Source organism: Miniopterus natalensis, chromosome 3, assembly GCF_054644295.1.
Source record: "Miniopterus natalensis isolate mMinNat1 chromosome 3, mMinNat1.hap1, whole genome shotgun sequence".
NCBI lineage: Eukaryota > Metazoa > Chordata > Mammalia > Chiroptera > Miniopteridae > Miniopterus > Miniopterus natalensis.
This window is the reverse complement of record NC_142083.1, coordinates 93,123,381-93,137,214: the sequence shown is the minus strand read 5'-3', so window position 1 is coordinate 93,137,214 and position 13,834 is coordinate 93,123,381. Positions and strand designations below refer to the sequence as shown.

At 52.0% G+C, this 13,834-nt stretch overlaps 1 protein-coding gene across 1 annotated transcript; it reads right to left on the bottom strand.

Annotated features, from left to right (window-relative positions):
• Nucleotides 1–8,710: 8,710 nt before the first annotated feature.
• Nucleotides 8,711–10,842, bottom strand: ZG16B (zymogen granule protein 16B). Its single transcript, XM_016211413.2, has 4 exons — nt 10,739–10,842; nt 10,565–10,647; nt 10,232–10,337; nt 8,711–9,053 (listed from the first exon to the last, which is right to left on the bottom strand). The coding sequence occupies exons 1-4, from the start codon at nt 10,840–10,842 to the stop codon at nt 8,711–8,713; spliced, it is 636 nt and encodes a 211-aa protein (XP_016066899.2).
• Between the last annotated feature and the right edge of the window lie 2,992 nt (nt 10,843–13,834).

The following is a 13,834-nucleotide window of genomic DNA, read 5'->3' as shown; positions in this document are numbered from 1 at the left end:
CCCAACCAGATAGACCTGCAGCTTCCAGATGCCACAGCAGACACGGGCATCCCCACTGAGTGCAAGTTCAAACAACGGATATTAAAATAAGACCTTGTTGGGGAACGGAAAATAACTTGTTGTTGCCAAGACCCCAAGACATACACCCTGGAGCTAGTATATTAACCTGGCCCTGGGAAACTTAAACTAGTACCTGCTGGTGGGCCCTCTTAGCCCCATGGGGGGAGTCTTGCCCAGGACTTGCTCATAAACCTACCATACTGGTAAGTGACAACTACTATTCCATCTGGCAGATTTGTATCCCTCCTCTCACAGCTAGTTTTCTAGGCCGGAGGGGATGTCAGCGATCAAAAGGTGACATGAGGCCAGGGAGACCACCTGAACAAGCACTATTCTTACAGGATAGAGCAATGGCCTGTATGCACCCACCGGCGCTGAGCTGCCTCTGTTGGTGCCCATGAAACATTTGTCTTACTCTCCTTAGTTCAGTGCAGGCCAACAGCTTTGAGAGATGGGCTGATGGAGTGACTTTCTGGTCCAATGTTTCAGACTGTTGGGTATGTTCAGAAATGTCCCTCTCTGCTACAGCTGGGCTGCCTTGGACAACAAATCCAGTTAGCCTGACAGAATGATCTTATCTCAACATGATTTGAAAAATTTTCTTGGGACTGCAAATCAACTTTGTATACTCTGATACTAATATATATGTCTGTTATTCCTTTACTGTACATTAGATTGTTGCTGTAAAATATAAATGCAATGTCTCACCTACCTTCCTCCTTCCCCAGAATATATGCTGAAAACATAATGGGCAAATTATATAGAAATGGAAAGGGAAGGCACCATGTTGGGGTGAAATATATGATAAATAGGAATATGGGCCCCTTCCTATGCTCCAACTCTCCCTCCCACCCTGTGGTAATATAGGGAGGGCCATCTGTAAGCAAACTTTGAGACCTTGGGAACCTGGCCAGCAAGAAAGGCCAAAAGGAAACTGCTCCTAGATGTGAGCTTGGGTTGTAAACAGCTGGTGTTTCGACCTCACAGAGCTTGCACACAGGTTCCTACTCCTTCTCCTTGCATGCTCTGTTTTTCTGTTTTCTGTGCTCAATAAAACCTGTGTTGGGAAAGTCTGGGTGGCGGCAAAACAACAGCACCGGCTGGCTGCCTCCAGGGTGGCCCATCTGCAGGTCGGATGGGACTTAGAGGGATAACTTTACCGGTTGGCCGCCATTGGTGCACATGTTAAGTCCTAATAAACCCATGTCTTTCACAGTCAGTCCTCCAGATTATTTCTTTGGAATCCATAAACAATATGCTGAGGTTTTCTGGGACCTCAGAACTTTGCATAGCAGCCAACTTTGGGACATGGGAAATGTTTTTAGTTAGTTCATCGAATGGCTTTTATATCAAGGTAACAGGGATATTTCAAACTTCAAACGAGAAAATTAAGGCCTCAGAGAAACTCCATCTTCTGCAGGATAAGAAAAACCCTGCCTCTAGCCACACTGATTTGCATTTCTCTGTGGTCCGTGAGGCCTCTGGGAGAGCCCAGGCAGAAGTAGATGGAGTCAAAGTGGGAAGGAGTCCAGGGCTGTGTTGTCAGTGAGTCTCTAGATTGTCTCTTCACCTGATGCTCCAAAATAACAGCCAGAAGGAAAGAGTTCAATATAAAAAATCAAACATCTGGGCAAAGTTTTGGGGTGAGACTTCGGAAAGGAAGATATGTGAGTGGGCAGTATGCACACAGAAAGATGGTCATCATTAGTTCCAGGATGGCCCAAATGTAACAGATGGACAACGCCAAATGTTGGCAAGGATGTGGAACCACTGGAACACTCATACATTGCTGGTGGGAATGCAACACGGCACTTTGGAAAGTGGTTTCGCAGTTTCTTATCAACTTAAACAGACACTTACCCTATCACTTCCACCCCTAGACATATACTGAAGAGGAATGAAAACTTATGTCTACTCAGAGTCATGCACAAATGTTCATAGACGCTTTATTCATAGTGGCCCAAAACAAACAACGCAAATGCTCATCGGCTGGTAAATGGGTAGATTAAATGAAATGCTACTTAGCAATAAAAAAGGAACACACTACTAAAATACAAATAACATAGGTGAATCTCAAAATCATAACGTTGAATTAAAAAAGCCAGACACAAAAGAATATATAGTATATAATTTCCTTTATATGAAATTTTCAAAAAGGTAAAACTAATTCATAGTGACAAAAAGCAGATAGATTACCTGGAACTGAGTTTGGGAGGGAACTGAGTGCCAAGGGACACCAGGAGATCTTTTTGGAGCGACAAAAGCTGTCTGCATTTTGAGTTACATAGGTGTATACATTTGTCAAAATTCATCAAAATGTACTGTTAACATAGATGCATTTTTATTATATATAAATTATGCTTCAATAAAGCTGATTAAAATACAGGAAAATTCAGGGAGAACACAGTCGAATATCAAAACTCTATAGAGTACCACATGATCTAACTTTAGAAGAAGTAGACAAAACCATGAAGGTTGGTTTGAGTGAATGCTCCATCAGTGGGCATTATTGTGAGCCCTTGGACCTGGCAGCGAAAGTCACCTTTTAATTAGGGAATCTAAAAAGAACTTAAGCAAATTCACCAAAATGAGGAAAGGACAGGGGGCCTGTCTCGAACATTTTCTGTGGCTGACCTTCTGCTCTGGGCAGTTGCTTCTGTGTTTCCAGTCCCTTGGGGGTCATCTTGGGCAGGACCTGCTTTCTTCCTCCTCACATACCCAGGGCTCTGCAAACATCCCTTGGCTTTGAACCATCCCTCGCCTTGGTTGGTCAATGTGACTGTTCTCCTTAACCCTCATTGGCTCTTCCTGTGTCCCATGGGCTTGGTCTGTGCTGTGGGGCTTATTTTTCAGGAGGCCTGTGGATAGGAACACAAACACTGAGCAATCAGCACCCCTCCAGGACACCCCAAATGGAGTCCCTGGCAAGGGCAGAGCGTTCAAGGCCCCACTGGTGGTGGATGTGGCTGGATGGTGCCTGGTCATAAATGGACAGGCTGAAAGGCTCAGACTATACAGAGCAGGTAGGAGGGAGGCTGGGGGCTGGAAGGGAAGGGGGAGGCGAAAGTTGACCCACCTGGAGACTAAATCAGGGAGAAAGGGTGAGCAGAGTCCTCGGGAATCAGAGTCTTTTTCAGGGCTAGCTGCATACTTTGGGGGACCCAATGAAAAATGAAAATGTGAAGCCCTGCCCTGGCCAGGTAGCTCAGTTGGTTGGAGCGTCATCCTGGTGCCCTGGGGTTATGGGTTCAATCCCAGGTCCGGGCACATGCAGGAGTCAACCAATGAGTGCACAAATGGGTGGAACAGCAGGTTGATGTTTTTTTCTCTCTCTCTCTCAAAATCAATCAATCAACAAAAATTAGAAAGAAAATGTGAGGCCCCTTAATCAAAACTTATGAATTTCAGGATGGTGTCAGCAGAGCGTCTGACCAGTTGGGGCCTGTACGAGCCACTGTGCAGGTAGCGCAGTTGTGAAACAGCCCCGGATTCTGTCTTCTCATTAATACCTGAAATCTGTAAGAAAAGAAGGTTCTCCTCAGTTCCCTTTACTCTGCCTCCAGGGACTGCAGGACCCTCACACCTGACCTCTCTTCCCCAGAGCCTCCCCTGATGTTTCCTTGAAGTTAGTCACTCCTGACCCCAAGGTCCAGGTCGTGGGGTGCCACCTCGAAGCCATGCTGTTGTTCCTGGTCCTCTCACTCCTCTCCAGTCCTGCCGTCAGTGCTCAGGGTAAGACTCTGCCCTTTCCTGTCCTTACCTACCCATCATGAAGCCCTGGCCTTCACCCCTGCTGAATGCAGAGCTGGACTAGACATTTGAAGATGAGGTCTGTGGCCCCAGGAACTGTCCTGCCTCCTCACTTTCTGCCCCACTCTCTCTGATATACATCTGCCTGCAGAAATGCAGGGCTGGGGCGGCAGCTCCCACTTCTATGTAAGGGGAGAATAGCAGGGGGAGGGCCCAGGGGGTCTGGATCTTTGTGGGGATGATGGGTCTCCTCAAGGAGTGACTAAGACTCAGGGTTTCCCGGGCTGGCAGCCCAAATGTGCCGACTCTTTGCTGCTTCTCTGAGGACGGTTTCAAACCACTGGAGCCCTAGAGCAGACCCTGCCTTCCCAGCTTGTGCTTCCTAACTATTCCACCCAGCACCACCTTTGTCTCACTTTCTCCCCCTGACCTGAATGCCCCCACGGAGGGCCCGAGTGCTAGAGGGAGAAGGGAATGATTCAGGCTTGAGTGGGGAGAGGCAAGTCCTAAATAAAGCTAGTGAAAGTGCTCAAAGCTTGGAAAGGCTCACGCACACATGTGTCAGAAGGGGAACATCTGAAGGATCCCTTCTCCAGGGATTTCCTGGTGCCTTGGTGGCCTTGGTAGTGAGCAGCAGAAACCTGCTGCATCACGTACAGTTCTGTCTCCCTCATCTGTCCTTTCCTCTGACCTAGAGGGGGGGGTCCCCCCTAACAGACCCAGTCCTGACCGCTCCCACCAGTGCCCTCTCCTCCCACAGCACCCAAAGTGTCTTGGGTTAGGGCTGCCAAAGTCAGCAAATAAAAGTACAGTACACCTTGTTAACTTTAACTTTCAGATACACACAAATAACTTTTTAGTATAAATACGCCTCATGCAGTATTTGGGATATGCTTATACTAAAAAAAACACACAAATCAATGTTTAGGACATAGTTATACTTTTTAGCAATGCAATGTTTGATATACCTATACTTACACTAAAAAAGTATTCGTTGTGTATCTGAAGTTCAAATTTAACTGAGTGACCTGCGCATATCTAGCATTCCTACTTGGGATGCATCTTGGAATGTAAGAACAGGGATAGCTGATTTAGAAAGTCTAGAGCCTGGCTGGAAGACCATTCAGGCCATCTCTCTGTCTTTCTATTTCAGTTTCCAGCCCCTTGGTGGACAGGCTGCCCCACAGGCCCCTATTCACACGTGACACCACCAGGCACAGGCAGAACCCAACTGGCCCATCTCCGGCCCTGAGAATGGCTGGCTCAGCCTGAGTCAAGGCCCACCTGTGGTCCACGGGGCCTAGGTGACGGCTGGGCCAGAGGGCTCGCTCTGGGTGGCTGGGGGAGGGGGCTGCAGGAGGAAGGCCCGACTGGGAAAGCCGCCCGCCCTCTTAGAGAGGCCTCCCCACCGGGGCAGCAGGAGGCCACCGCCCGCAACGCCTGGGCTGCGGCCTCTGCCCCAGCCAGCTTGCCGCTGTCCCCAGGACCCCTCGGACAAGCAGGGATAGACTCAGGGGCAGCCGGGGAACCAAGACCACGGCTGCGGGTCTCATGCCCACACTTGGGGCCAGACTCTCTGGGGACTGAGGATGAGGGATGCGTCCCAAAGGGGCCTCCGAAACTTTTTGGAAGGAGCGGCCACGACAACTTGTCTGGAGGACGGGTGAGCAAAACGCCTGTCCGGGAGAGGGAAGTGCACGCGCGGGACAGGGAGGAGCCCCAGGGGGCGGCCTCGGGGGCCGAGGGTTGTCACGGAGGGTAGAGGGCTGGAGGCCTTCCTAGCCTGGGGGTGCGGAGCTGGGAGGAGGGTGGCGCGCGCGGGGCCAGTGAGTCCTCCTGTTTCCCACAATGCCCCTGAGCCTTGGGCAGGTGCCGAGGCCGCGACGGCCGGGGCGCGGGAATTCCTGTGGGCGGGCGAGTCCCCGCGGGGGCCCGCAGCGCGCGCCCGCACCAGCACCTGCGCGGGAGCTCCAGCAGGGGGCGACAGGCCGTCTTCGGGCGCCCGGCGGGCCGCGGGTCAGCGCGGTCCTCCCGCCGCGGCCCGCAGCTCCCGTCAGCCGGCGGCCGGCACCGCCGCTCCTGCCTCTCCGCGATCGGCGTCAAGTGGCGATCTGCCGGCCCAGGCGCCCCCGCGGGCACCGGAGAGTCGACCACCGCCGCGGGGAAGGGGTCCCAGCGAGGTCGCCCGAGGGTCCTGGGTCCCACCTAACGTAGCCTCCTCGCGGCCTGGCAGGGCCGGGAGACGAGGTGACTCGCGAGCACCAACCGGCATGGCCAGAGAGACCCTGAAGGCCCGTGTTGCATAAAGGTTCTGCACATCCGTGCGCCTGCATGGTCCTTGTCACCAAAGGGAGTGGGCCTGGGCCCCGCCGGGCTCCCACACCCACGGTTCTGGCCCTGGACCCGGGCGCTATGAGAGGATTGCACCCTGATGACCTCCCCGCCCCCACCCCCAGCCTGAGAGCAAGTGGGGCGCCTGAACCAACGCCTGACTCCGTGGTGCCAGGCAGAGCTTGGCAGGAGGACGTGCTGGGTTTGCTGCGGGAACGATGGAGGGATTCCTGAGAAGCGGTGCACAAATAAGGGTTGACTGTGCCACCGACTGTGCTTCGCAATCAGTCTGAACAACAGCCCCTGAGCGGGTGCCATGGTCTGCGCCTCCTCCCCCTCTTCTTCCTGCTCCCCTCCCCCTCTCTCCTCCTGCCTGATCCCCATCACCAGGCGAGGACTGTTAGGGGGTTGGTGCCCTTCCTTTTCGAGTCAACATTGTCCCATTTCTGACCATCCTTGTTGCTACACCAGGAGGTAGTGGGAAGCTGGGTCCCCCCACGCTTTGCAGTTGTCAGCACCAAGAAAGGTGAGCACGGGTGAAAGGGGTCAAGAATCCTTTTAGTACTGAAAACAGATTTCCGTTTCTGCAAGCCAAGGGCAAGACATTAATTATGCAGCAGCAGTGGCCCTGGAGCTGGGAGAGCAGGATGAAGGTGGGACAACAGGTGGCTTCTCCCCCAACGTTGAAAGAAAAGGGGGCCCTGCAAAGCTACCTCAGATACACTTGTGAAAATGTTTCTTATATGTATTCAATAAATTTCTGTGCTTTTATTACTGACACATTAAAAGACAAGTCTGAAAACACCCATACTTTTGAAGTAGTGATGAGTGTATATTTCCAGGTATCTGGGACAACGGTCATGAATATGACAAGGTCACAGGCACTGGTGAGGAGGTGAACAAGGTCACATTCATAATTGAAGGCAGAACAAAATTCCCAGGAGAAGACAATGGAAAAAAGGAGGTAACGTTTTCCCTCACCCAAGTTCATGGGTTCCTTGAATTTTCCCCACAGGCTCTAAGTTAAGAATCCCTAAGTAGCTCTCAACCAGCATTTAAAATGAAAATTAAAGTAGAGAAAAGAAATGGGTCAGCCGTCTCTCTCACAGAAAGATGAGAACCAGTTGGGAAATCTTTGCCTTGGTCTGTGGGTCTGAGCCCAGACTTTGCAGCTGGACCTCTTCAAGTTGAACCTCTTTTTCTACCACATGCTGCTGTGTGACCTAGGCCAAGCCACTGTGCTTTCTGTGCCTCAGTTTTCTCCCTTTGCAAATGGCAACAATGGAAGTCCCGTCCTTAGAGGGCTGCTGTGAGCAGGGAGTTCAGGTGGGATGGGGATTTGGCACGATCACTGTTTGGCTGTTGTGCTTTGATAGGCCCGTGTGTGCTCTGTGTCACAACATAGAATGTGTTTCTTCCTGCGGGTCATGGTCCAAAATGTTTGGAAGCCTCGTCCCGGGAGGATTTTGGGACTCAGACCTTGGCAAGAGCTCATGTGGGATTCCAGGCTTGGGAAAGGGCATGTGAAGAATGCCAAGTCTGGGCTCTGCACTAGTTTTCCGTTGCTCTATAATAATTTACCACACTTCAAGGAGCGCTGTCCTTGGCTCTCTCTGGCTCTCGCCTTTGCCCATGTTGATCCCTCTGTCTGGAAGGACCGCTTCCTCTTGCCTCCACGTGGCCAGTTCTCACTCGGCCTTTAGGACTTAGCTCAGACATTGCCTGCTCCAGGAAAGCTTCCCTGAATCACAGCCCCACCGCCCCACCTCTGGGAAGGTGCCTGTGCACCATGTCCTTCCAATATCCCCATCAACGCAGATGCCACAACCAACTGCCACCATCTGCTTCTGCAATCATCCCCCATGAGATGCCCTTCATGTCTCTTTTTCTTTACACCCCCAGTACCCAGGAGAGCCTGGCATGGGTGAGGTCTTGGCAAATGTGTGCTGAGTGAGTGAATGAGTGAATGAATGAGTGGCTTTCCTGAGGCCCCTTGCACACTCAGAGAAACCTAGAACTGAGCCTGGGCCAGCAGAGGCCAGCTGGCTGGGCTTGGGGTGGGGAGCGGAGGGGACATCTCCTTGAAGCCTGTAATCCTCAACCATTGTGGGATCAGCCCAGGGTTGGTCCTCGCATCCTTGACAGAATCTCGAGGGCCTGGGGTGTCAGACCCACCTCCTGTCTCATCCCACAGCTCCACTCACTGAGCTCAAACCCAGAGGCCAGATCCCCCAAGCTCAGAGGGCTTTGGCCATACCCCAGACCCAGGAACCACGCCTGCACGCACTGTTCCTGAAGAAGATTTATTTACGGGCTTCTGAGCCAGGGCTACCACCAGCCTCGGGGCCTCAGCAGGGTGATCCATGCCCCCTTTCTTGGGGACCTAAGAGCGCTCGTGTTTTGTAGTGTTATTTGGTTGTTCTTTCTCTTTTTAATTTGTATTTATTAATTTGAGGGAGGAGGAGAAAGAGAGAGATTTGTTTTTCCACTTATTATATACTCATTGGGTAATTTTTGCATGTGCCCTGGCCAGGGATCAAGCGGCAACCTTGGCTTATGCGGACGATGCTTAACTCATCTGGGTGGTCTGTGGTTGTTCAGTGACCGGATCTACCAGAGGATAATCCCAATGAAAACCGATGCCCGTGATGCCAAGGGGTCGATGCTGGCCGAAGAGTCCTATGAGCACCTTATCGGGCTGATCAGGGTAGGCGACAAAGCTGCGGCCTTCTTCCTTCCCAAATGTGGCCCAGCGCCCGAGGTTGGTATATATGACCATGTAGCGGAGGTAAATCCTGTGCGAGCCGTACACCCCTATGATGTATTCATCTGGCTGCAGGATGAATTCCTGGGCACGCCCACCTAAGACTCCAAGTCTTTCGCTCCAGGAGGATCCATATTTAAACTGGATACTGGGAGAAAGGGGGAACTTTGAACACTCTGGATCTAGGCTGACTCACCACTCCCCAGGTCCTCTCTCCCCCACACTACCCCTCCCCCCAGCCATCAGCAAGGAGAACATTTCTGTCACTGCAGGTAAGTCCCTGAGCACATGGTTTGGGGTTCCTGAGACAGACATGCTCGTCTCAAACCCTCTGCTCTGCTGCTTTGGGGCTCTGTGGTCCGGGGCTTGTTGCCCAGCCTCTCTGGGCCTCAGTTTCTTCATCTGAAAAGTGGGAGTGATTGCTGGGAGCAGGCACTGAGATCATCCATAAGGAGAGCTCTGCAAAAGGCCCGATCACCATGACCCTCAGGCTGTGCCAGCTGTCATCCTTGCTCTTGGCAGGAAGCTATTCCATGGCCAACCTTGGGTTTCCTGAGACCAAGTCACTCCAACTAGATCAGGTCACAGCCCTGGGAAGCAAGTGACTTCTCACACTCACCTGGGGGAATTCCACTAGCTTTGCTCATCTGAGCTTATCTGTGTCCTTTCTCCCACCTTGGTGCTTATCCCAGAGGCTCCTTCTCCATGGCTCCCTGTCCATACTCTGTCCCCTTTGGTACTGGCTGCTTTGCCCCATTCTCTCTCTCAGGTCCCCAGGACCCCTTAAGTGCAGAGCAAATATTTTCCCCAGGCTTTGAGCAAGGATACCACCCTCACATTAGGGGAATGGCCCAAGGCTTTCGGCCTCTACACGCTTCTGGCGAACTGTATTCAGGCAGTGGTCCACTCTGACCCTCACTTCCTTTCATCTTTGACCCTAACCTTCCCCTGATTTTCCCATCAGGTATTCTCAGACCGAAGGGCTGGTTTTGGTTGAGATGAGTTTGTGTTGAATGGAGAAAGTAGGGAGAAGCATCATCTACCACTGTTTTAGATCAACCCAAGAAGCAGTGTCTGGACCTGCAGTTGGAGGCAGAAAGAAGTGGGACTGGTATGCAGGAGAGGAGGTGACTGAGGAGAAGGGACAAACCAAAAGGTGATAGCTGGTGGCTCTGTGACTCCAAGGACAGAGCTGGCCTCAAAGAGTCAGCAAGAGCCTGGTGAGGATGCTGGAGAAAAGGCAGGTAAGCCCCCCTCCCCAAGTTCCCAAGACTGTGGCATGAGTTGGGACATGGCGATAGGGCTTTGTGCCCTGCTCTTACTCACCTCCTAAATATGCCTATAGGACTTATAAACACCCGAATCCCAGATATATCTTGTGTGTTTTCTGTAGAGCTACTGAAATACGAGCCTCCTCCATTCCCATACATCTCTAGAGGGATGAAAAAACCAGGTGGGGGAGAGAGAGAAAAATCACATGGTAATATATAGGTTATCTTTTTACAGAGCTGGACAAAGCCATCCAGGCAGATGGGATGGTCCTGAGACTAGAGTTAGTCCAGGGTTGGGCCTAAACCTCCTCAGGGTGTCCTCATTGGAGCAGGTGAGGGTGGCCACCAGGGGGGTGGGCGGGAGGGAGACAGACCCAGCCAGACTTACGATCTGCCCAACAAGTGGTGCTCCACAGGAAGGTGAGGGTCAGCCACAGCAGCATGGTTTCTGTCTCGTGAGTCCCAAGGCTCCTGGAGAGAAAGGACAGGCCACCTGACTCTCAAAGAAGAGCTCTGCCTGACCTTGTGGAGCCCCATCCATGGGAGGGGAGCACAACCCTACCTGGCCAGGAAAGTCTTGTCTCCCAGTCCTGGCACTGGGGAGTCTTGCATCTGGGCACCCTTCACCTGGCCTTTTATACCGTCCCAGGCCTTGTGGGCCCCCATCCAGAAGGAGGGAGCAGGAGCCACTCTGGGGACAGAAAGGAGCTGATCGGTGGGGGCTCTTCCTGGGGGAATCCCCAGAGCCATGCTGGGGGAGGCTCCCGGACATGCTGTGTTTGTTGTCTTGCCCCAGGGCCTACACAAACAAAATGGGACTGGGATAGGGATTTTGCTGTCATCTGAGTCTTTCTTCTCAGCACCCGAACTAGGTCTTGACTTCAGAGGTGGGGAGAGGTTTGCTGACAGCCCTTCCTAGGTTGGCCAGACAGATTTCAACCCCAGAAGGGGCTGTAGGTAGAATGTCCACAGAAGTTTTGTGGGGCCCAGGGCTCCTGCCTTGTGCACAATTGTGTCAGGACCTCATTCAGGTCTGGGCAGAGCCCAGTGTCCCTTGGGCTTTCAGGAGTCCAGGTCAAGCACCCCGCTAGCCCTTGGAGAGCCAGAGAAGACTTATCAAGTTCGGTGTGTCTGGTTTGAGGTGGAAGAGATGCCCCAGGCACTGGCCTTCCAGGGTCTGTCACCTGGAAGACGTCTGTGATCTTTCCTCTGTGCCAGGCCTGGGAGTAGCTGGGGATGTGGGGTGACCAGTAGCAAAGGTGTCATGACAAGAGGCACAGAGGATTGGGGACAGGTGAGCCTCCAGGCCAGTTCTTCCAAGGGGGCCTGGGGCCTGACTGAGGAGTCAGACTTTATCTAGAGGTAACAGGGTGCTTCTCAAGGTTCTGGGGACCCAGCTGGTGCAGCAAGCCCAGGCTTTCTGTGAGGGGTTAGAGCTAAGGCTGTCCACAGGGCTTCCCCAACCTTTTGGAAGAGCCACAGGGTCATAGTCATCAAGGTAGGGGCTGATGCCCCGGCCAGTGTGGCTCAGTTGGTTGGGCCTTGCCCCTTGCACCCCAAGGGCTGCTGGTTTGATTCCCCATCAGGGCACATGCCTAGGTTACAGCTCAATCCCCAGTCGGGGGCACGCAAGAGGCAGCCAATTGATGTTTCACTCTCATGTCAATGTTTCTCTCTCTCCCTCTCCCTTCCTCTCTCTTTATAAATCAATGAAAAAGTCTTAAAAAAAAAAAAGATAGGGGCTGATTGTGGGTATGGGTGCTGGAGCCAGATCATATCTAAATCCTGTCCTTTGTACTTACTAGTCATGTGATTTGGGGAGTACGCATCACCTCTGTGTGCCTGGATTCATCTGATATATGTGGATAACAATAGAACCTACTCACAGGATGTATGAGAATTCAATAAGATGCTTCTCCAGCTAAGGGCCTGAACACCAAAGACTTTATGCCATGCAGGCAGGTGTGCAGGTTTTGCTTTGCAGCATCCTTTGAAATCACAGATTAGAAACAGCAGGCTTATAGATCTAGAAGAGACCCATTAAATAAACGATGGTGTCATCTCTGTAGCAGAATAGTACAGGAGTGTGAAGAAGGAATGGAACACTCCTGCTGCACTAACACATTGCTCAAGGACACAGGCCAGTGGAGGCAAGGGTTCAGAATGGCCCCATTTGGTTACACAGAAAAAGAGAATGGCCTCGTGTGTGCACAGACAGACTGCTCCGGGGGTGCTGGCTCACCAGGAACTGAAACACTGGTTTCATCAAGATGGCAATGCTGGGAGGACTGGGAGGTGGGGTGGAGGCCCTGTTTAGCTGGCACCTTTACTACCTAGGTTCCCAGGAACAGGGGTCAGCTGCTGTGGCCTGTAGCCGAATCCAGCCCTCTTCCTGTTTCTGCACAGCCTGTGAGCTAAGAATACTTTTTACATGTTTAAATGGTTAGAAAAAATTCAAAAGAAGAAAAGCGTTTTGTGACACAGGAACAGTCTATGATATTCCAGTGCCATCACCCATCAGTGAAGTGTTATCAGCACACAGAGCCACCCACTCATTTGCATTTGGTCTGGGGCTACTTTCACCTACCGACCGGCAGGGCTGAGTCCTTGTAACAGAGACTTTGAGACTTAGAAAACCCAGAGAGATGTGGCAAAAGGGGAATTCAGAGGGACTTGAAACAGGAGGACTCCACATGCTGTGACTGGCTTTGAAGATGAACAGGGCCAGGGGAACTGGGTGTAGGGCTTCTACACCTGCAAGAAACTGAATTCTGCAAACAACCTGAATGAACGTGGAAGTGGGTTCTTTCCTAGTTGACCTGAGACACCTTGACTTCAGCCATGTGAGACCTTAAGCAGAAGGCCCAGTCACACGGTGCCGGACATCTCACCCACAGAAACTGAGAGATAATAAATGTGTATTGTTTTAAACTGATAAAAATAAAAAAGACTCAGAAACCTAAATGTGGCCCTTCACCCACAAAGTCAACTGACCCCTAGTGATCCCTATTTCCCTACTCTGGACCAGTCACAGCCCTGTCCATGGTACTGGCCACAAGGGGCCAGAGCGCTGTAAAGAGGTTCCATTTAACAACCACCTTTTAGGAAAGACCAGAGCAGAGAGGAGCTCTATCCTGAAAACTGTGCCTTTTCCTCTGGCCCAGAACTGGTCTCCCTGGAGAGGATCTTTGGGGCTCAGGCCCTTCCACCCCAGACCCCAGGAACCTTCTGCCAGAATGAGGCAGAAGAGACCTAGGATCTCACAAGCAAAGCCCTGGGAAGCAGGGGCCAGGAGGCTGCACAAAGGGGCTTGTGTTCCTGCCCCAGCCCAGCCTGAGGGAACTTATGGGAGTTTTGCTGCCAATTCAGGCATCTTCTTCCCAGCTCTAGGTTGGCAGGGTTTGAAGCCCAGAGGAGGGCCTGTCTGGGCCCAGACTCCAGGAAGCACTACCTGGGGTGAGAGTTGGAGGAAGACACAGTTTCTGGCCTGAACAAATAGGGAATGACAGAAGTTGTCCAAAAGTACTCATGAGGTGCATTTTCATAGAGCCAGGAGCATGGTTATAACCAATGCACACGCACACATGTGCTCACACATGGATACACCCTAAACACACACACTTGCCCACTAACCCTATGCACAGGAGCTTGCACACAC

Bases quoted from the DNA above. Each gene is read 5' to 3' on its own strand.
- ZG16B (XM_016211413.2), bottom strand. From the start codon at position 10,842: ATGGGGGCCCACAAGGCCTGGGACGGTATAAAAGGCCAGGTGAAGGGT. The intron at 10,338-10,564 runs GTAAGTCTGGCT...TCATCCCTCTAG, and splicing joins CACCACTTGTTGGGCAGATC to AGATGTATGGGAATGGAGGA. The intron at 9,054-10,231 runs GTGAGTAAGAGC...CCTTTCTCCCAG, and splicing joins CCTATAGGCATATTTAGGAG to TATCCAGTTTAAATATGGAT.